At 38.2% G+C, this 24,187-nt stretch overlaps 1 protein-coding gene across 19 annotated transcripts in view; it reads left to right on the forward strand.

Annotated features, from left to right (window-relative positions):
• The window catches only part of Zbtb20 (zinc finger and BTB domain containing 20), a 793,136-nt gene extending 769,155 nt beyond the window's left edge, over nucleotides 1–23,981 (forward strand). For all 19 annotated transcript variants that reach the window (XM_047564557.1, XM_047564559.1, XM_047564560.1 and 16 more), the window contains one exon: nucleotides 852–23,981. In XM_047564557.1, coding sequence (XP_047420513.1) covers nucleotides 852–1,273 — 422 coding nt within the window. In that variant the 3' untranslated portion in view covers nucleotides 1,274–23,981. The remainder of the gene's footprint in view (nucleotides 1–851) is intronic.
• Nucleotides 23,982–24,187: the final 206 nt, after the last annotated feature.

Below are 24,187 nucleotides of genomic sequence, written 5' to 3' on the forward strand. Positions count from 1 at the left end.
GGTCTGCAAAGTGCTTTCATATGTATTTTATGTCAACACCAGCACAATGAGGTAAGTAAAACTGTATACCTCGGAGGCATTTGGTGATTTGTCAAGTGGCATACAGTGTGTTGGTGCCTAGATTTGAACAGGACCATTTGAGTCTGAGATCATGGTGTTCTGCAGCACCCTCTCGACTTCCACACCTGGCAAAGTCAATCTGCAGCTCAGTACAGTCAGTACAGAAGAGCCAGTTAACTCTTTAGTTACATTTTAGGAACATTTCTTCCTTAAAAGAGGTAAAAGCGAAAGCCTAATTCTTCAGAATGACACATTCTTATGTTGACAAATCTTTTCCAGACTTACAATAGTCAATAGTAGCATTTACTAGGCAGAACATTGGAAGTGGGGATCTCTCCCAAAAGACCCAAACTATACTTACTACCTCTAAGAATCTTTCTCTTATTTCTTAAATTTGTTTGATAATGTTAAAGGGTAAACAGTTAAATCTCTAATGATGACACTGAAAATGAGCCCTTAATAAGCAACCCTCCCTCTTCTCCACAGAATGACTTCGAAGATGTTTAGTGGGGAGTATCTTGTAGCTCTCCAAGAGAGCCAATTTTTGGCAGGGGGAACATGGAAAACTCTTATTCAGTGACCCGGAATCCTTTAGCACAAGGTTTCTCTGAACAGGAAAGGTCAGGAAGGCCTGGATCTTTCCAGTCAAGGATGACCCATTCAACAAGCAGAGTTTATTTTTTATAATTGTTTCATTTTTCTTTTTTGTTGTCTTGTTTTTCTGTCTCTCATTCTCCCACCTTGGCTGTGTCTCGCTCTGTCCTGCTTGCTGTCTCTTCCCACACCCACAGGTGAGAAGCCCCACCAATGCAGCATCTGTTGGCGCTCCTTCTCCTTAAAGGATTACCTTATCAAGCACATGGTGACACACACAGGAGTGAGGGCATACCAGTGTAGTATCTGCAACAAGCGCTTCACCCAGAAGAGCTCCCTCAATGTGCACATGCGCCTCCACCGAGGGGAGAAGTCCTATGAGTGCTACATCTGCAAAAAGAAGTTCTCCCACAAGACCCTCCTGGAGCGACACGTGGCCCTGCACAGTGCCAGCAACGGGACCCCTCCGGCAGGCACACCCCCGGGTGTCCGCACAGGTCCCCCGGGCGTGGTGGCCTGCACAGAGGGGACCACTTACGTCTGCTCCGTCTGCCCAGCAAAGTTTGACCAAATCGAGCAGTTCAACGACCACATGAGGATGCATGTGTCTGACGGATAAGTAGTATCTTTCTCTCTTTCTTATGAACAAAACAAAACAAACAAGCAAACAAAAAAAGAAATAAACAAACAAAAAAGCTATGGCACTAGAATTTAAGAAATGTTTTGGTTTCGTTTTTACTTTCTGTTTTTGTTTTTGTTTTGTTTCATTTTTGTACTACATGAAGAACTGTTTTTTGCCTGCTGGTACATTACATTTCCGGAGGCCGGGTGAATAATAGTTTTCCCAGTCTCCCTCGGATGGTGGCCTTAAGGCCTGGTAGTACTTCAGGAGGTCCACTGGTTGGATCTCTAGCTACTGGCCTCTAAATACAACCCTTCTTTACAAAAAAAAAAAAAAAAAAATCTTTTAAAAAAGTAAAAAAAAAAAAAAAAAAAAAAAGAAAAAAAAAAGAAAAGAAAAAATTTTTTCACTTGTGAAGAGCACTACAAAATATATAACAAAATCTAAAAGGCCTACTGTCTTTAAGTACACCGCTTGCAGTGTTTCAGTGGACATTTTCACAATTCTGGCCGCTTGGACTTCACAGTAACCAGTTAAAACTGTGGAATATCACTTCTGGTTGAAAACCCAGAGGAAAGGCCCTGCTGTTTTCCACCTACCACGTTGTCTGATTTCATAAAAGGGCTGTGGGGGTGGCAGGGGGCAGTGGGTTCAGGAGTGTGGGAAAGAATGTGGAATGGCAGGCTTCTCCCCCAGATTCTGCCACGTCCACACACCTGGCTCACCTCCTTCACATCCCCCCTCTCAGCAGAAGCCAGGAAGACTTGGAGAAGCAACAAGCAACAGTGGCTATCGTATTTATTCAGTGTCTTCGCTGAGCCTCAGCCTCAGCACAATCAAGAGGGACTTTCATGAAAGGCAGAAATGCAGATAAAACAAAGATATCAGAGATTTGCACCTATGTTTCTAGGTACAAGAGAAGGATTATTTCCAACAATCTTTGCAAAAAAAAAAAAAAAAAAAAGAAAAAGTGTCAGGATATATTCTTGTGGAAGAGAAAAAGAAAGAGGAATGGAGGGTGGGGGGAACAATAAAAAGTTCTCGAGGCTTTTTTAATTCAAAATTTTATAGAGGGACAAAAGTGACGTTTACCAGATAGAATGCTGATTTTTTTAATATATTTACAACAGTATTTGTGTAAAAAAAAAAACAAAAAAAAGTGAGATTGTTAAAAGTAATTTTTTTTTCATTTTGGTTTTGCATACACTGCCACCAATCCCTTCTCTTTTATTTTATTTCACACACATATATATATTTTTTTGGTAAGTCAAGACTGTTAAGGTTAGCAATACTGCTTCCAGATAGAAAGAATAAAAGGCAACTAAAGTTATATTTGAAAGAGAGGAAGGTTATTTTCTTCATATTTTTTTTATTTTTCTTAATTTTTATTATTTTAAGTATTGCCTGGGTTGATGAGGGCCTCTGTAGCCCACCCACCCCTGCTGTAATTTGAACTGCTGCTTTGTATTTTGATATGTAGTTCTTTGACTTTTAGCAAGCTTAAGTTGCTCCACTGAATATTTTCTTTCACTGATCCATGCAGAATTCTGTTCTCTTTCAGGGGAGGGACTTCATCTTTCAGAAGTAGTTTTCTTGCTTCTCCAATATTTCACTGGGCTCTTATGATTCTAGAATTTCTGTTGACTGCTTTTTTCTTTGATGAAACACTAGTAGTCTAGATGTCTTGACAAATGGGTTTGTCTGTTTTCTGGTCAGCCGGGAGGAGGACTTCACAAAGTCCATACCTCTTCACTCTTCAGAACCCTACAAGCACCGCTGTGAGAAGCCTGTTACAAACAATGATGCATTGATGCCAAAATTACTTTCTTCCTTTCCAGTGTCACCTTCTGACTCTTTCCACCATGGCTATGAGGGCTGAATAAGACTATCATTCGTTAGATGAGTTTATCAATCCTTGCTTTTTGGAAAGGTCTTAGGGAAATTAACCATTTTCCTGATGCCGACACCCACCATTCAAAAGGCCACCAATGTACTGCATCTTCCCAGGTGCCACTCTCTCTTCCTAGTTGGGATTTCTCTCCTCGGTCTGATCAAGATACCATCAAGGAGATTTTGCTGTTATAGTGTCCTGAATAGATTCCAACAAAAATAGGACTTTTTAAACCTAACAGTACTCTCAAAGTGATTTCATAACAGGCATGTTTTAACACACTTAAAGGGAAAAGTAAATCTTTGAACAAAACAAAAATGCCAAACTATAATTTTAAAAAGAAGAAAGGAGAGGATATTTTAGTTTCAAAATTACTCTACATTTTAATTTAATTTTCCTTCTAATTTTCCTGTTAGTGTTTTATTTACAAAATCCATGCAGCAAATAAGGGAAAATCTTCTAAGGCAAGCAACTCTATAATAACTAAATTGGTTTTATTCATATATTTTAGACATTTGGTTAACTTGGATGTTTTCCATAAGTTCTTTGTGATGTTTAGTAGAATTCGTGCAACTGGAGTGTTTGTGAGTTTTATTTGTCCTCCAGTAGATATTTTGCTAGAAGTTTTCACGTAGACTTGGATGGTTAACTGGTTACTAAGTATCACCCATTTTAATTTCTAAGAGGAATTCTACCAAGGACACTGTATCCAAAACTGACCTATAAAAGTCAATGAGAAATGGCTTCAGAAATACAAAAAGTCAATTTTTCTATTGCCAGTTTTGCTTTTTAAAATATTAATGTGGACTCTGATATTTCCATTAACCACCAATAGAGGGAGCATTAATTAACTATGCCATGGAATTGATTGATATTTTGGTAAACAAGTCATTCAATCCATAAAATTTTAAAAAATTAAGATTGAGGGGAGAAAACTTCAAAGGAAAATGACATGAAATCAATCAGCATCTTTCAAATGAAAGAAGGTCAAAAATCACTATAAAATATTTTCAATTATCTGACCTTTGCAAAGTAGACAGAATTATAATACCTCCAGAAAAGTTGGTTTTGAGTGCTGTTTGGGTCACGTTTAGCTGTCTGCTTCTCAAATCTGGGGTAGGCCCATTTGCCTTAATGCTGATTTGCTGTTCTAGAAAGGTAAACAATTGGGTTAAAATCCACCTTTTGTTGTAGAGCATTTAGAGAAAAAAAAAAAAACTACAAGTGACTTGAAGCCCTGATGTCCTCTCTTCCCTGTAAAGAAAGTATCTCTTTTAAAAAAACAATATTGGGGGCCCCAAAAGAATTCTGGTTGAGGTGATATAATCATTGTAGACCAGCACAAAATGAACTGCCAGGTTTGGATGGTGTAGACTTGTTCACAATGTGTCTTTTCCTCCCATACATCTCCCAGCCTAAAATAATTGACAAATTATTATTTGAGAACAGGCGAAAACTAAGTCAGAGAGGGGATTCCAAGCTGGGGGAGCAAAGTTGCTGTGAGACTGTATGTCTGGCCTCCGAAGACATAAAGCCTCTGGCTTTCCAAATTGACCCACAATTAGAAAATAAATGAATCTGCACCTATTTCAAAAGGATGCAGATACTTTCAGATTGCCAACCCACAATCACAGTTAAAACATCACAAATATCTCAAAAAATAGAAAAACACATTTGGCCTCAAGATCAGAGAATCATTATGAATTCCTTAGTTTTTTTGGTGGGGGAGTTCAAATCCTATAATTTTCTTACATTTAGACCTTCAACCTAGGATGCTATCAATACTAAAAGAAAAGAAAATTTCTTTTAGTAACCAAGAAAAAGATAAGATCAAAGCAGATCCTTGAAATTTAAGACCTCTTAAGATGAGTATCAGGAATAAAAATTGGCATGGAAAAGAACATTTTTTAGCAATGTATAATTTTTAAAAGAATTTGCTGGACAAAAAAAAGAAAAAAAAAGTTAAAAGGGAGTGTTTATCTCAAGACATTAAGATATATACTCTGTGAAAAATAAAATTTCCTAGCACTAAAAACATTGGTAGTATCCCGGCATAGCAGGTGTTTTTTTTTTCCTATTAAATACCAATATTTGTGCATAAAAGAACCTCTAAATATATAAAATGTAACCCTAAAAAGGAAAGAATCATAACAAATGGAATCTAAAATGGGGAAAGACTGAAAAAACAAGCCAGCACCCCCCCCCGAATTGAAATATTTTTAATATATATTTTAATTGAATTGTAAACTTTCACTCCTCATGACAGTTTTATACACGTTTTCCTTCCCAAGTTCCTAATACTATGAATCTATTTCTGTCCTGAGTAAGTGTAATAAAGTCTCAGCTCTTTTATAGGTGCAGACCATCCCCTTCTCCTAGACGCTTTAAGAGGTCACAGTAGCTCTTAGCCTTAGAAAGTCTTGGGTTTTCTTTGTTTAGAAGTCACAGAGGTTTCATTTGTATCATCATAATATTCTATAAGAACCAAGAAAACCTTTTCATACCTACAAGCAGGGAGAATGTATGCATTCTGATAACGAAAAAGGAAAAGGCTTCCTTTGTGTTTGTGTCACTTTAAGTCCTAACACCTTACCCTGCAAGTACTTCCATCATGCGAACACATCAGCAGTATATGCCCTGCTCATTCCACCAAATCAGTGTTTTCTCTCATCACACAATCAAAAATGAGGCGTGTCCCTTATCAAATCCCTCAGATGCCCAGAAAACATAATAAAGGCTCACGTTGCTTCCTTGCAGAGACTCCTCCATGATGTTCCTTACACCTGTTGCCCTTAGGAAAGGGGGAAGCGAAGTAGATCTGGCTGGCACACTAGATATGCCCCTCCTGGAGCCTTCCTCTGTGTTTCCTGAAGATGTTATTTGATTAGTTAGGACTGAGGGCAGGGGATGTATGATTCTGCAGAAGAGGTATCAGATGGTGGCATCAGGCCTGCCTCTGCTACAGCCAGTGTGTGCTGCAGACAGGGAACAAAAGGAAGGTGACATGCAGAAGCAGACACAAACTGAGATGCCCTGGGGACTGAGAACTGGAGGGGGCTCTTTCTGTTGTGACTGGATTCTTAAAAGAAATCTTCTAAAAGAATTTTTAAATTTAGTAATGAGTTGAAGTCCAGGGTAATGGAAGCTCTGGGGAAGAGTACAAAAGAATTGCAAAATGTATTTATTCAGCACCCGACAATGCTAAACCTGAAAACATCCAATCGATAAACTAGGAAGTTTGGCAAGAGGTACTTAGAGAAATCTCTATTTTTTTCCCTTGGGTAGGGTGGACAGTTTCTTTTGAGTGATTTCCGGCTCTGAGAAACTTCTTTACTTGCTAGAAAATAACTTTATTTAAATAGTCAATTTTGTCCCCTGGAAAAAAGAATTAAAAATAATGATAATAAAAGGAAAAAAAAAATAGGACACCAGAGACAGAATCAAGTGAGTTGGTGACAAATTAAAGAAAGGGTGCACTAGAATTTCAACAGACCCCTAAGATCATAGAGAAAGCAAAGCAACCCACTACCCTTAGCCTGCCACTCTCAAGTCTGCAGTGAATCAGGAAAGCCTTGAGCTGACCCAGTCAAGGGGCTTTCTGAAATCAGACAGATCGTTCCAACGGGACCACCACAACCTTTTTCCCCTTTCTGTGTTTTCCTGAAGAAAAGTGTTGTTCTCTTAGGTACCCAGAAAACAGATTACACGGGGCAAACTTTCCAAAGCAATCTCTGCCCAGTGCTCCAACTGCATAGGAAGACAGAAAAGGGGCACCGAAAAGAGGTCCTTGGGGGAGATTTTTTTTTTTAATTTCCAAAGGCTTTATGTATAATGTTCTCATTTCTGATACTACTTAAAACCTCCCCAAGAGGAAAGGTTGTGGTGACTTCGTGTTCCTCTAAACACAGCATGTGGAAACTATTCATCCAAAGCATCATTTCTAGCACTGGGTATCAAGATGATCAGCCTGAACAAAGTACCCCAAAGATTTTCTAAGTCTCTGAAGACTTTTTTTTCTTCTTGAACACTGAATCCATAGTAATCAGTGATGTACATTAGCAGATCCCAAGAAATGACAATGAAATGGTAGTGTTTTTCCATTCTTCTTAGGGCAAATAAGTAGAGGATGATTGTACTAGTTCTTTTTCAGAACTATGTGTTTCCTCCTCACTGAATGCCCTGGGTTAAAACAAGAAAAATCATCTTTCCACACCACTAAAACAACCTGTCATTCCAGTGGCTTCTTTAGGCCCCGCCTGTTGCTCCATAGACCAAATACTTTCAGGCTAAAATCTAATCTTAAGTGACCTCAGTTAAGGTATTTTCACAAGAAGTCACTTATAGTACAGAATTATTGCCTTAAGTCAGAATTCCCAGGAAAGAGGACAAAAGACACAGAAATTGGAAGGCTGTGACGACATGGACATTTCTTGCTTTTTAATGGTTGCATGATAGCAAAAATAAGCCCTATTCATGACAAAGGACTCTGGAAGCCGTGACTTCTTGGGGAGGCACCAAAGCTGTCCAGAGTTGGCCACTCTCAGGAAGTGGCTGATATTTTTTGCCTACTCATTTTCATTGATGGGTCTGGGCTTAGTGTAAAACAAACATATTGCTAAACAGTGCCTCCCATAAAGCATGATCACGGGTCTCTGGGATGCCGGTTTCAAACATTTCCTTAACAGGGAGAATAATCCCAACAAAAAGCTTGCTTTCTCTCTATGGTGTATATCTCTAAACTCTTTTCCTCTCGGGTTTTGGAGTGCATCTGGTTTATCTGGTGGTTCTTTGTTTAACTGCAAATTCTCAACTTTCGCATCTTCAGTGAAAGAGAATAATCTGCAGATCATGAACAAAACCTAGCCACTATCCTCGGGAGTCTCAACTTCTGGGATACCTAATTAGAGTATAAAAGTTCCTACTAACCCTCTTTCAGATTCAGAGGTTTCTTGGTTCAGAATGCCTAAATGCGAGGTTGATACACCCAAGACAGAAAAAAAAAATTAACCCCATAGAAGACATCTGTTTCTACTATGTTTGCAACAGTTGTCATTGCCCACAATGTCATTGCAATTTATTCTAGTAATGAAAGGTCTTAACTCATCCAGTGTGGCACAGCTGTGGTCCAGAATGTCTGTACATCATGCGTGTGCACACGCAGTATGAGGTTCTCTTAGTTCAAAACTATTCCACATTCATATTACCTAGTGATGGCCAGATATTTGGAAATTTCCAGCTAGAACTCAAAAGTCTAACATAGCTCACATACCTGCTTCTGCTCTGCTGCCTTACTCAGGTGCATCAGTATCTGGGATGAGGCTTAAGGGCATTCTGAAAGAGCCCAACCATTAGTAATTTCTATTTATCCCTTTGATGAAAAACTTGAAAAAAAGTGCTACTCTTCTATTGGATTTACTGATATGTGTTTGTCTATATTTATTGTCATCTGGGTGTGTGTGTGCATCTCTCAAAAGAAGCACACACAGGCAGAGGTCCTGGTGCATAGATGCAGTTGTCTCTTCCCACCATTGTGCCCAGATTTGTGGCTTCCTTCCCAGGAAGTAGTCACCTGCCCACTCTTGCCTTTTACAATGTTTTGGAATTGGAATAAATAAAAGCAGTTTGTTGGCTCCACAGCAAACCCACAGGGACAGGCTGTTTTCCTCCAGAAGAAGGTGGAACATAAGTACTCAACTGTGGAGCAGAACAGAGGGAGTAACAATCAAGGGCATCTCACCAGGTCTCCTGGAGGGGGCATTAAAGTCAGGCAGGCAAGGCCCATACAAACTTTGGCCTGAGTCATCCCATGACTCCATTTCTTTCCTTTCTGAAACCCAGTATGGGTACACACTCACACACAAGAGCCCACATGTGCATTTTGACTCCCAGATGAAAGCTTCCTAATACTTCCTGCATTTGCAGGATCTTGTCATCATTTACGAACTGTCTCCTGAAACCAGTGTGGCCTTTGCCAAAGTCTTTCCAGGAGTGGGTTGTTTACCATGTCTAGCAAACCAATAGACTATCAGGGGAATATTTGGGGGGAATCTCTAAGAATTGATGGCTCTTGCCCATCTCAAATGTTAAAGTAGAATGTCACTCTAGTGTAATACACTGGGTGAATGGACCTGGCTCTTGTAGCTGACTCTGATGGCTTGGTGGTCCAGAAACAGTCGGATTGTTTTTTCACTTCATGCCCTCCTTTTACTAGATGGTTTATTATTTTTTATGACATGTAGATTATTTCTGCTTTACAGATTTCAGAGGACATTTGTCTTTCCTCTTCTATTTTGGTGACTTCCCCTGCCCCATGAAGTAAGGCTACTTACATTTGCAACTTTTTTGTTATTATTTTTAAAAATGTATGTTGTCTTTCTATATCCAAAAGAAGTCTGTGACTGTAACCATACGTATTTCTTTTTACTGGAAAAAAAAAATGAGTTCTGTTTTTTGGGGTTTTTTTTTTGTTTTGTTTTGTTTTGTTTTAATTAACAGTACTAGTGACTTTGTGGAAGAATATGAGTTACTATTTAGGTATGCTTACTTAAGTATAGTACACTACATTGCAGTATTTCTGAAACCTAGAACATACACACTATATATAACAACTCTATATTGAAATATATATTACATTATATTCATTTTGACTTTTGAATCTGCCTATGATCATGAGTTGATTGACCTATTATTTCTTTGCATATATCACCCATCACCAACCTGCTGCAGTTAATCTGGTGCGTTTAATACTAATCATTACTGCTCTAGTTTGCTTTTTATATTATCAGCTTCAGTATTGTCTTTAGAGGATTTTAGGATTTTTTTAAGCTCAGACTTAGCAAATGTAGGAAAGTAAAAACTATTTTTTTTTTTTTTTTGGTGTGGCTAATACAAAGAGGTTCATATTCTAAGTGATCTTGTTGAGCTGACCCTCTCAATATCTGAAGTACAAAAGTGCATATGAATGTATCTGTGATATTTCCCCCTCTAGGACTGTCATTATCTGTATTTGCTTCTAAAAATACGACCATGGGGCTGCTCAACCTTCACATGACCTGACCAACTAACACAAGCTGCATTCAAAGGGCTGCTCTTGTGAGAAGCACAGGACAGGGAAATGCCTAGTTGTCCCAGCTGTATTTTCAAACATTGATTTTAAATACCAGTTTCTTACTGGCTACTTTCTGTTTTCAATATGCTTACAATTATTTTAACAAGTCTTCATTTCCCTGGAGGTAGTTTGGCAATATAGTGTTCATTTTCCCAAGAGATTTCTTTTTAAACTAAAGCCAGAGTTTGAGGAACTTTTTATTGACAGAGGCTAATGCAGAACTCAGAAATATATATCACATTTTTCAGTCTTCGGAATCCATAAAATGATGGCTCTTGGGTATCTGGCCCTCAGAATCTCCACTTGCCTATAAAGGTGGGGATTTGGTGCCTTTCCTCTTTAACAAGACCCATGGAACTTTCAGAAGTCAGGCATCCTATCTTCCTATATAAAAATGATTTTTAGATAGTATTTTGAGATTAAAGAGTTCCTTCAGCTTCCCTCTGCTCTTCAACCCAGTGTCTGGGAAACATCAGAGTTGGATCCATTTTTCATCTATCTTGGGCTCACGAGACCAGCCTCATTTCCTCCATTCTGTATTCAGGACAAAACAAAACAGCTTTTCATAAAACTGTGTAAAAACCTTCCTGCCTTGGACCAACATTAAGGCTTCTCAGTGTGAACACACCAATTCCTTTCTTCCATCTTCCCTGAGAGATTATTTTCTGGTCTCATCCTAGTCTGCCATACCTTGTCCAGCCAATCTGCCCCAACCCCACCCAAGCTCTCCTCAGTCCCCTGGTACTCACTAAGGCACCACCACTCTTAGTCTCCTTGAAAGGGCTCATGATGAGTCTAAGAGCAAAATCAACAATGTATTCTCCATTTTCAACTAAACACATTTCTACTAGACAAATGTGATTGTAAATTGACCGTTCCTGAAGCTTCTGTACGTGAAGCCAGAGATCACGTACCCTCCAAATTGTATCCAATTTGGATCACCTTATTATTTTCCTCATTCCTTTTCCTAACCTGCTCTATTTTTTTGTTTCTTTTTAAGACTACTATGAATTAGCTTTTGTCTCATCACTGCCCCCCCAAATTCCAATACTACGTTCTGATCCCCGACTGTTCATTTCTCTTCTTCCCCCTACCCATTCTGAATGTCCTTCCTGAAATGAGTTCATAAACTTGAGACTCATAGGCAGAGTGAAGCATGTCTTCATTTTAGCTCCAGATTTTAAAAGTTGTCAATATTCTTTTGAGAGTGGGAGGACCTGAGTCACAGTTTTAAATGTCAACTGTACTAGCTGAGATCATTAATTCCTCTCACCTTCACATTTGGCCAAAGATAAAGAGAAAAGTATTTCTGGTTTTTTTTTTTTTTTTAATACCACAGTTTTCAAATTCTTGATATGAATAGACCATCTCTGAGAGAAAAATTGCTAATGCTGACTATTTCAACCCCTGCTAATACTTAGCCGAACGTCATATCTACCAGGTACTAGATTTACAGAAATCTAAAGAAAGGGGTAACATTTCAAAATAACTTGGATAACCGTTGAAGTTTTAGTGAGCTCTTCTCAAACAAGTAAAGTCACTGCTACCTAAATGCATTGCAAAGGAAATTAGGAAGAATTTCTTTACTTAATACCTTTTTGAAAAGACAATTTTCAGTTGACTTAGAAATTTGAGCAGTAATTTATTTAAGATATGAAAAGATCCATAAAGATTTTCAAGTGTCTATTTTGCAACCAGAGATTGCAATATGTGCTTAAAGAAAATATTAATAAGGCTGGATGGATACTCTAAGGGCTGTGCAGTATACTGCCCAATTCCAGAATACTCACCTTGTAATTTGGTCATTGTGCTAGATATCATTCCAATGAATTTCAACTGTCTGGTCTTCAAAGCATTTTCCAGAAGACTGATCCCATTTGGGGTATAACACTTTCAGGATTCTTTAAATGTCATCTCTTCACAATAACCCTCTTAACAGTCTTCCTTGACTTTCCAGTCTAATGCCCTTGCCATGGTACCAGATTGCCCCTCAGCTCATACAAAGACAGATCTTGTGACAGGTAGAGCATTGCCTGGTTTTAAGTGCACAGGGAGTATGGCTTCAGATCTTGATAAACAGAATCAACATTTATAATTATAAATGTATTCTTATTTGACTTTAGGCTTGACCCGGCTTTTGTCTTAATCAAACCAATTTGTAGCATTGATTCACACATAGAGAGCAAAAAAATAAATAGAAGGTCCAAAGGTCCTGAGGCATGCATCTAGCAGGAAAACAATGTTTCTTAAAGACAATATTTACATTGCTTAAAACTATGCCCTTCACTTGGCATGTTCTTCTAGTCAGTTCTATCCCCTTCTCTTCTTTTGTCCATTCTGACTCCTGGTATTGGTTTTTAAAGTGCTCTTTATCTAAAATACTCTTCTCCTTAGGCATTGCTGTGTGAAGGAACAAAAGATTCTTTTCTAAATCCTTAAATACTATCATGTATATGTGTAGTAGGAGAGGATCTGGTCCCGATGGATCCCATCTTGTCCAGTTAATCCAGATTGCCTTCTATTTTCCCAAGAAAAGTTCCAACCCTGAGACCTGGGACACAACCCCTGTTAGTCGCAGATTAGTGACTAAATCTCTTAATATTCTAGAGCTCCAAGGTGTGAATTTCATATTGTTTGTGAGTCTCCTGTTTTTCCAAGCTGACACCTCTCAGTAGCACCAACAGCCCTAACATTAACTAATGCAGCAAAATAATGGTCAGAAACACTATAGTATATATTTGGAAGGGATTAGGAAGGGATTTTTTTTTCTTTGTTTCCCCATAAAAAGCTTGCTTCTCCCTCATCCCCGCAATGCATTTCAGAAAGTCTGCATCTCATTTTATAGATATGTAGTTTTAGTTATTTGCAAATGTAGCTTAGAAAATGTTCTGAGATTGAGGCTGGTAGCAAACAAGTTTATTTTCTGCACTGGACTTTAGGACAAGTGTGCACAGATACAATTCCTTCAAAGAAAGTGAAACATGGTAAAGCAAAGGGATAATACTTTTACACATTAAAACAGTTGTTTGCTATCTGTAAACCTTGATTTAAGCATAATTATGTCTTTTTATAAATCTGAAACTGGAGGAATGTGTATTTTAGTAAAGTTTGTTTGTTGATTTGTTTCTTTTTCTTTATCTTTTTCTTCTCAAGGTAGTTTAAGATTTTGATTCTTTAATTTGGTACTGTCCATGGGTAGTCTAATAACTAACGACCGCCACAGTCATTTTCCCCTTAGCAGAAAAGCTTTCTATCTTACCATTAGGGAATCTTTCCTCCGTGAAAAATCTTTGTTTTTCTAATGGCACTTGAGAACTTTGAGGACAGAAATTCTCTCTATGCTTAGAGCATAGAATAGTTCAAATAAAAATTATTCCTTGAGGAAGAAACCCTATTTGCCCAAACTAACAGATTTCCAGCCAAAGAATGGGAATTGATGCAGATGAAGGTCATGCATTTTATACTACAAATCCTTACTGCCTCCTCAAATCCTTCCTGGAATAAGGATAGGGATAAATTAATTTAATTCGATTGCCCTATAGATGTTTCTTTTTAGTAACTAGTGTAGAATACCCAGCAAAGAAAAAGAAAGTGTGCTAATAAAATGTCAAACTCAGTTGATCTATAGATTTTTATAATTATATGGATTTCTTTAATCTTCATTTCAAGACTGTATGTGTTCATGAGGTCTGAAACAGAACATCTACTTCCCCATTGCCTCTCATCTCACCCACCACCCAGGCGCTGGAGATGGTAGTAAGTGGGAGATTGTAACTGCATCACTAGTACTTCACCTATCCATACTCCATCATCACAGAAGAAGAAATACCCAAGTGAGAAACTAGTGGGGGGGGGATTTTAATGCTTCATTTGAATGCATACTGTTTTTCAACTCAATTTACAGATAGACTGACAACCTTTTAGTAACCAGTCTATTGTGCTGCAATTTACATTCTTGGTCCACTCTTTAAATTATTTGCAATTTCAATTAAGTGAACAGAGGCAAAGCAAAAAGAGGAAGCAGGACAATGTGATGGGACCAAATTTGATAGCATCCTGGATTGCTTAAGCCAGTTTTTAGGATTACCAGAGGAAGTTGTTGCAACTCCTCCTTGTCTTGGCCGCCTGGCATGATGATAGTTCGAAGAGTTAGTATGATACCTATACTTACTTAAGACTATTCTTACTGCTTTCAAACCCATCTAAAGAATTTGTAGAAACCCTATACTGCTCCTATACCTAATCTGCTCTCCAGGATACATGAGGAGCATGCAGAAAGATAACTGAAAATAATGGCTCAAATTTGAGATAAGATTCTGCTATAGTCTGAAGTACTTTGGGTGTGTTCATCGCTAGGGGAATATTTGCAAAACAAAACTCTACTCCTGCTATCCTTGGGACAAACTTTGATCTGGAATCACCTGTAGTTTTATAATAGAAAAATTTCAAAGGTATTTTCAGAAGTTGAACTTCTTCCTTAAGTCCCACTGATTTGAACTTCACTTTTCCTAAGGAAACATTAAGATATAAATTAAGGACAATTTTCATATATCTAATTAAAATTGACTTTTGCACTATTGTTGAAAGAATTGTCATTTTTCAGAGTACATGAAGGGGAATGTCTTGTAATCCTCATCCTATGTAGCAAACAAAGATGAGAAGCTGATGATAGAGAAATATCAGTGATAATTTGCTGATCCCAGTATGCCAGGCTCCTTTGTTCTGTGATCTATTCTAAACTGCACAGGGATTCACCTGAAACTCCCAATACATGTGTGGGTCTGAGCATACAAGTAGATTCACATTCTCGGAGTAGCAATCCAGACAAAGAGACAGATTCTTGGGGATCATCAAAGGCAAAACATTTCTCCAGAATCACTCATTGTCACATCTCAAACTGATTCTAGATTCATCTTAGCGAGAAGTGAGCGCCATAAGAAATCCTACTATGAATTTTTTTCTTGCTGAATAATATAAGAAGAAATACAATGCTGAATCTTTATTTTGGTATAATAATTTACTTTCATATTTAATAGTTGTACTTTTTGTTTAAGTGTGTCATTGAGTTATTTGAACCAGTTTTCAATCCATCATCCTGAGAGGGGCCTTGAGAATTTCTGTGTATGTGGGAGTATCTATATCTGTGTGTAGTCAGGGGAAAAAGTGAATAGAAGAGGAATGAAGTGAGGGGAAACATGGTCACTGTAGGGAAGTGAGCACTCCTAGTGCTCTGTGTGTTAGGTAAGGTAACTGCTGCCTGTAGCCCTTGAAGAAGAGCTGATTGCACTATTCAAAAATAAGAACCCAGCACTGTTAAATTTAGGACCTGTTTTGGGAAACAGGAAATTTTTATCTTTTTCTATACCCATTTCCCTTAGCATGGAGCCATTTCACATGATAAAAACCCATTAAATAAAAACCACTACTGACCTTTGCATTAAGTAGCTCTTTTCCTCTTCTAAATAATAGCCCTGATTTCATTTGACTACTTCCTTTTCTTTTCTGGCTATCAACTTCATGTTTTACAGAGTAATACATAGGTGCATGCTAGTTGTTTCTCGCTTTTGAGCTAAAAAAACAAGGACAACAAAAGAGATGATTTATAGAAGTGTAAGGTGAAGACTGAATTTCCCACTTTTGTAGCACTGGTATCTATTAAGAAGAGCTGTTTGGGGTTGAACTTTGAGTCTGGTTTTTTTGTTTTATATTTTTTTGTTTTTTGTTTTTATTTTTTGCACTAAGTATGACTGCACTGCACTGCACTACTGAAATGTATTTACTTGTGCTGGGAGAAAGTGTGTTAGGAAAGAAAGAGAAAAGTTATAAAATGAGAAACATCACAAAAATGGAGAGTTATTTCCATCATGCTTGGTTTTAGCAGGGTTAGTGAGAATCTGTGGAATCTTGCCAACTCTTGTTCAAGCCTAGAAACTGCCACGCTGATTAAAAAAAAAAAAAAAAAAAAAAAAACCTGTCTTCTTATTGTAAAGAAGCTGGTTCATACAGCAAACTGAGGGCATTCAAGAAGAAATTTACCCAATGTTGTTTCCAGCTAAGCTTTTCAGTAAGAGTTGCCATAGCAAGGAAGCGAACGGATCAACTGATAATGATGTTGAAGTCTTCCTCACAAAGCCCCGGCTGGTGCATGTGTCAGTGTGACAGAGGGTAGTGGTACTTGCTCCTTACAATAATAAATAAATAAATAACCTTGTTCACATTAAGATATCCTTTCAGCCTGAGCACACTTTTCCATCCCTGGGTGAAACCTAGATTGGGCTAACCAAAGAGGAAGGCCATGCATGTGGTAGAGTCCTTTAGGATGACAGTAAGGGAACAGTGCAATAAACACTGAGAACCAGTGAGGTGAAAGGTTTATTTTGAAACAAGCTAGGCCAACTTTAAAATTGGAGAAAGGGTTGGAGGGCTAATCAGAACCAAACAGCTGCTCCATCACAGACTATCCTTAGTAAGAAGAGACCTTAACAGTGCCTAAAAGTTTAGCTTTGAGGTTTCCTTTTTTTCCTAACTTTTCTTTGTTAGATTTATTTTTATTGCCTTTTTTAATCTTAGAAGCAATCAGTTTGACAGCTCTTTAGTAAATGTTAATAAAAAAATCTTGCACCACAGGAAAAGTAATAGGTTGTATGGGGAATAATGAAACAAGAGTGAAAATGCTGAGGGACTCTTCCAGAACCAGGGTGACAGCTTTGGAAAATTCTGGTTCTGGAAGAAAGGATCACAACCTATATCAACAACTAATGTTGAATTTCTCTGAACACTATCACATGTGAGATCATCAATTTGGAAAACTCTCAGTTGAGGCCTCTTTCCTAAGATTACAACATTGATATCTGTCTCTTTCTTTCCTCCTTACCATCCGTCCAAGTTTACCATTCCAAATTTTTAAAAATTTAAGGAAGTTGTCAGCCTTGCTGGTTAGATAAACTCCATGTAGATCTTTCAGAACTAACATTAGCAATCCCTTATTAATTCAAGGCATTATCTCTGTTTTAAATAAGAAACTCTCAATTCAGAGCCCTTAACAAATATTTATTGGGTAAGCACTAAGAGGATGTGACTACACCAAACCAAAGCTGAGGAAATAAATAGTTGATCTTTTAAAATATACTCACATTAAACGTTCTAGGATACTTCTCTTGAGGTTTTGGGGGACAATTTCTTCCTTGAATCTTGCATACCCACTCCAGTTCTGTCACCAAAGATTTTAATCTCCAGAGCCCAACCTCTCTCTCAGACAAAAGTACTACAGTAGGCTCAAGGGATATGCTTTTGGTGTTCAAGGGATTACACTTTGGTTTTCCTTTCGTTTGTAGTGGTATTAACAGGAGAACTTGTCAGTGGAGGAGTTACTGAACTGTCTTTATGACTTAGGGTTTGGTCACTGGTTTGAAAAAATAGGGACAAATACACATTAGTGCTTGACACTGTTAACTGTCTTTAGTAGTCATGACCTAGAGACTGATGGAGAGAAAGAAACTTCCAAGGAAGAGAGTGAACTCAATCTTTGGATCATTGGTGAAACATAAGGCAACATGTATGTAAGTGCAGGTTGGGGCTCTACATGGTCAGGGTCAATAGCAGTGGCCGATGAATGCAAGTCTTGAAAAACCTGGGTCTAGATTTTGTTGTGGTTGCTGGAGGGTTGAAATGCCCAAGCCCATAGTAAGGAAAATGCTTGGAGGCTGATCTGTTGTGATAGTGCCTTTCTTGTCGTAGCAAGTACTAGATAAATAATTTATTCACTAATGCTTTTCTGGACCATTGCCCCCAGTCTTCTGAGGAGGTCTGAAGGGATAGTATCCATTTAAGATGAAGGGATAGGATATTGCTCCTGGAATGCTGTGATTTGCTGATATTTGCACTAGATTCTAAACTCTCCTTTAAACTGGAGCAACTGAATGAGAGAAAAACCAAGGACAACTCAATGTTAAAAGAAACCAAAAGCAGTATTTTCTGACTTATGCCATTTCTCCCCTTCTTCTCTTCTCCTTCCTCTTCCCCCTCCCCTCCTATCCTTTCTATTTTTCTTTCTCCTTCCAATGGAAGAAAACTTCCCATTTGTTGATTATGAAGCTCAACTCTTACCAATTCTTTTCCTTCTTTTATTTTTTTCCCCACACTGCTCCATCAGTGTGAATCAGCCACCAGTTAAGAAGAGTTATTGAGAAGAGCCTTTACCGTTACAACTTGCCCATCAAGGGCAGGTGACCATTGGCAGTAGGAGGTGGAGATCCCCAAGAGCTACCCAGCTCTTAGGGAGGCCAGTAAGCATGGTTATCATGTCAACAGTTAAGTGGACACATATTTGCTCAGAAGACATTGGGCCCTGCAGCTCATCCTAAAAGATGCTCATAAAGAGGAGACCAGTGTGGAAGCAAACAGATGGAGGCAGTGCCTAAGGTTTGCCCATTTTCCCCTTCTGTTCTCTTTCCCTTTTCACCACAGTACCCTCTCTGTCACAATTAGTTTCATCTCATGTGTTACCAGAAAAACTCTTTGGTTCCTTGGTTTCTCTCTTTATCAGTGGGCTGGGAACTCCTCCAAAATTAAAAACAAATACCATTAGCAGCTCCCCATGGCCAGCCAGTTTCTCAAATACTATCCACCAGGACTCATTGAGCAGTGGATATCTCAACTAAGATGACTTGGAAATTTTGACAGGCTCAATCACCTGTCTACTTTATTTTCATTTTGTTTCAATTTCTATTTGAATTTTGAGTGAGGCTATGGAAGGGTGGAAATCATGGGAAAGGTTTGGAGACTGCAATTCTAGGGCATAGCTTGTCAGGAGTTTATATGATCCAAAATATATCCTTCTATACCTGTTTTAATCTGTTGCCCTGATTATCATTTCTATTACATTTGTGGTTATTTTTGTAAGAATAGAGTCCATTTGCTATGTCTATTGGAGACTTTTTTTCCTATTTTCCCCACATGGATGCAGTACCAACCTGTTAATGAAATATCTTTTTATTATATTATTAATATGTAATTCTACTGTAGACCAAAAATATAAAAACGAAATCGTTCATTTTAAAGATATAAATAACTAATGAGTAAGAGGTTAAGAGTTGAAAGAAAAGACAGAAGAGCAGTGGTTAACTATGTTGAGTTAGAAATCTAAGAGTAGCCTTACCTATTTTTTAAACAGTGCTTGCCAATCATACCATAGTTGGGATTATATTATCTTGGCTTCTTCATGCTTATGTTCTATAATTTCTTGTTTGTCTGTTTGTTTTCTTTGATGTAATTGAGGTTGTACATCATGCTATTTTTGGCAATGCCTGATTTTATTATATTGTACTTTTATCAAGTCATTTCTTTTAGAAGAACGAGGGGAAACATTTTATTTCTTCTTTTAATTTAAAATTTGTTTAATGCACTGGAAATAAAATTGGACACATTTCACTGTTTAAAAATCAGAAACAAAACAAAACAAAACCATGAAGAAAAAACTAGCAAGCAAATAAGCAACAGGGGGAAAAAAACTATAAAAAAAAATCTGTTCATACTGAATATACATGCAAACTACATCCCACATCAAAGATAAATATCATTAGAAAGAAAAACACATAGCCTAAACTATAATGCTAAAAATAATAAAGGAACCTGGGTTCGATGAGAGTGGAGAAAACAAGGCATTCCTTTGCAATCAGAAATCTTGTCATTGTTCCAATTAATACCTAAACAGGTTAAATGTGGAAAAGATTATGAAGGAAATAACCTCAGCCTTCCTCATACCACTGGAGTTCTGAGTTACTTTTTTTCCTAGGCTTCAGCTCCATTTTGAGAAGAAAACAACACACACACACATACACACACAATGTGTGAGAAACTGTTTTGTATGTATGTGTACCATATACCTATGGACACACTTCAGTCCTTTAACTGCTTATGCGCTACCTCACACTTTTCTCTTCTGTGAGGATTTTGAAATGATGGTCCTGCAACATGGAAGACCGTAAATGACTCATTGAACATTGACATATGCTAAAGATGTTCTTGCTCCAGCCTGATCTCCTTCTTTAGCATTCCCCAGTACCAAATGGGCTAGTTAACCCATATGAATGCACAGTGGAAGGACAGAGGTATTTCTCTTAATCTACCAGCTACATCATTTGTTTAATGTTTGCTGGGTTTTTCTGGGTTTTGTTTTGTTTTAGAATAGGGGTGGGAGTAGATGTAACTTCACAATCTTAATACAGTAAATGTTTTGCATCTTCCATGTTTTATGCAAAAACAGACATTTAAATCAATAAATAATTGTGCCCTAGACTGAAAGTTAATGTTTAGGAGAGGAAAATAATTGTTGGAATTTTTTCTACATTTTTTTGTGAAGAATCTTTTTTGGAAAGGAAGGATACATATTTTTGTTGTGTAATATTTTCTATTTTTGAATGCATTTTATTGGTACAAGACTGTTTTTTTGGTGAAGACATTATTTAAAAAAAAAAAAAGAAAAAAACTAATCGAAAAGTTTGCCCTTAAGGATATGCTGCAGTTTTGAGGTTAAAAAAAAAAAATAACTGATTCAAGATGCGTGTTAAAAGTTGGGATTATATTGTTGTTTTTTGTAATTGTTACAAGAAGAAGTTTGTACCCACTGCTGTTTATTTTGTTTCAGATGAGTAAGTAAAGGGATTGTTCTTGTTTTATTCTTTTTTTAGAGAAAAAAAAAAGCTATTTATGAAATGTCAAAAACACTGGACTGTGAGTTTAAGTGTGGAAGCATTTACCACCCTGTGTCTTCAACCAATTATGGGAAACCCCTTTTCTCTTCCCCTCCGCCTTAGCCTTGCCAAATGAGAAAAAAATAACAGCTCTCAGATGATCGAAGCCACCGAAGCCCTGCTTTAATTTTATGGTTTGAAAAAGTTGGAAAACCAAAGTTAAATTTGTTTCTGAAATCCCACTGTCCATAGCCCTTTTTTTGTACGACACAGCCAGTTGGCTCTGCCTCTTCATCTTGGATCATTGCCTTCTTAAGGACGGGGGCCAGCTCTTAATGCAAAGAGAGGCGTAGAGGTGGTGAACCTGAGAGCTGAGGTCTCAGGAAGTAAAATGTGAGTGGGACCTCAGCCTCAGGAGCAGCCACGCTGTCCCATCCCCAGGCAAAACTGCCCGGAGAGCGCACTGCTAACCACACTCCTTCACCTTCTGCTTCTAAGACTCTCCTGTCACCATGGCTCTCTAGAATGGCTCTGCCTTTCTCAGTAGCCCATTCTCAGTAGCCCACATTCCATGGATGGGAGGGGGGCAAGGATCCAAATGAAAGAAGTGGCTGTGGGCGCTGTGAAAGCACCCCCCACCCACAAGGAGGCAAGGTAAGGGACCACTCAGCACAAGGGACCTTGCCCGCCTCCCCTTTGATTCTGTAGATTGTCCATCCATCTGCTCACTGTGAAGATGGAGAGGCAGTGGGCCCTAGGCTGAACAATAGCTTTTCCATATTTTTTCAACATTGAAAAAATAATTTTTAAAAACTGTGATATTTTTTTAAAAAATCATTTGGCTGGAGGGAAGGGAAAAGGTAAACACCAAAAGCTGTAACATGATTAACTGGAGATATTTAACTGGGGCACTTTCTAGACCAAGACAAACAAATTCCTTTCTGGACCCTAAAGCAGCCAAATCTTGAGACTGTCAATGACAGAAAGCTGAAGAGAGGCCTCCATTTCCTCCTTTCTCCTTTCTTCTCTCTGTCTCAATATTCTCTCTTGTTCTCCTTTCCAGCTTCCTTTGGACTACTGCCCCAATGACCCTCAGCCTCCCACTTCATGTGTGCAAACACACACACACACACACACGTACACACACACACACACACACTTGCAAAAAACATTTTTTCTTAAGGAGTGTGGGACCGAATAAAATCACGTGCCTTCATTTTTTCCTTTTATAGTTAGATGAACCTCTTCCTTTATACAATGTCGTTTTTAAAAAAAAATTTTTTTTTTTAATAAGATAGAGGAGGTTGAAGTTGTTAGTGGAGGACTTGGGCATCATTTGAGAAGTCATTTCTGTTTAGCATATTAAACACAAACATTTCAACCCTTTCACAACACTCTTTGGACATTTAGAGCATCAAGTAAACAGATATCCAATGGCCTAAATCCATTTGATTTTAGAGCAATTCCTGAAATTTCTATTTCATAGACTTTAATCTTATCAAAATGAGGTGAGCAAAGGCAGTCTGCCTTGTTCTCCCGACTTGGTGCTTTTGCTTGCGGTGGGGTGGGCAGGGGGTGGGAGTGTGGGTATGTTTAGACAAAGGGTGCATTCCTAAAGACCTTTGGTGCTGAAGGGCCTCAAGTTCCTTTCAGAGACTGTATTCGACACACTTTACGTACATACAAATGAATGGTATCACATGCAATATTCGAATGGAGCAATGGAGAGGCTCTTTGAAATGGGGTTTTGCATCTTTTTGTGACATTTTGATTTCTCTGGTGCCTTATTCCTACTTGATGCTGGCACTCACATACCCACAGGAAACTGACACAGAAGTCAGCCTCGAGAGTGGGGACTATGGGTGATACTTGAGCATGCGGGGGCCACAAGGAGGTTGATGTCAGTTGATGGGGAAGAAGCTAAACAGCCTCTCTTAGCTGAAGTCAAGCAGGTACTGCACAAACCTATTACAGTCAGAGTTCACAATTCCAGCGTGTACACACACAACACATTCATTCTTCCTCATCTGAGCTTTCCTTCCTTCTTCCTTTTCTATCTCTACCTTCTCACAAAGGTGCTGCTGCTGCTGCTGCTGCTGCTAAGGTGCCCGGAGTCCAGAATGCCCAGTAATCACTCAGGCACAAGCCTGGCACTGCCACGTCAGCCCCTTGCACGAACAAACCCAGGTTTCTCTTGCTTGGGGCTGAGAACTGTCAGATTTTTCTCATCAAAAATGTTTTCCAAGGAATCAGTGGATTACAGTTATTCTGCATTGAAAATGCACTTTAAAAATATAAATAAAAGCTCCAGACTGTTTAAAATATACAGAGGGAGCAGGGGAAAGATAAACATGTGCTAGTGTCTGAACCCAGTTCAGTTTATCTCCAGTTGAAACAGATACACTATATTATGTATAAATGTATACACATTTCCTATATATATATCTACATATATATAGTGTATATATTATACATGTATAGGTGTGTATATGTGCATATATACACACATGCACATAACAAAATCAGATGTTCATTACAAATCCAGATGCTCATTACAAAACCAGATGCTACACAAACAGCAGCAGAGGAAACAAGGTTGGACTCTTGCAACAGATCACAAAAAATAAAAACAGCCACTTGCAGTGACTTTGGTCATTTCTGTAGGTTCATAAGGAATGAATTGTAACAAAGAAAAAAGGAACAGTGTTAGTGAAAAAGGAAAAATGGGCGAAACCATCTTGATCCAATGGGAATGCAGTAATGTTCTATACCATTTCATCAGTTATTTCTTTTAGTCATGTTGATTTGATTTCAGTTCTTGGCTATTAAAAAATAAAAAGTTTTCCACTCAAGTGATCACAACCAACTGAACAAAACATCGACAGTCAAAGCCCTTTTCAGAGGAAGATGTCAGAAAACTCAAAACTCTTGACCTGGCTCAGAACTACCATGTGCAAATCAGTACTCTCTTAATGTTTGAAATAAAAACTGAAAAAAAAAAAAAAAAAAAAAAAACCTTTTTGAAGCACCTTAACGTGGCCATCCATTTGAGGAGTGGGTGCCACTTTTTTCTTTGAGCACCTTATTGCCGTGTTTTGCTATCTGCTGTCTTTCTGTTACCTGTTGGCTGAATGGCTAGCTGTTAACATACACACGTGCACAGACCAGATACCTGGGCATGTGTGTTCTCAATGAAGGTTACTGTGGTGACTGCTGAAAGG

Source organism: Sciurus carolinensis, chromosome 9 (genome assembly GCF_902686445.1).
Source record: "Sciurus carolinensis chromosome 9, mSciCar1.2, whole genome shotgun sequence".
NCBI lineage: Eukaryota > Metazoa > Chordata > Mammalia > Rodentia > Sciuridae > Sciurus > Sciurus carolinensis.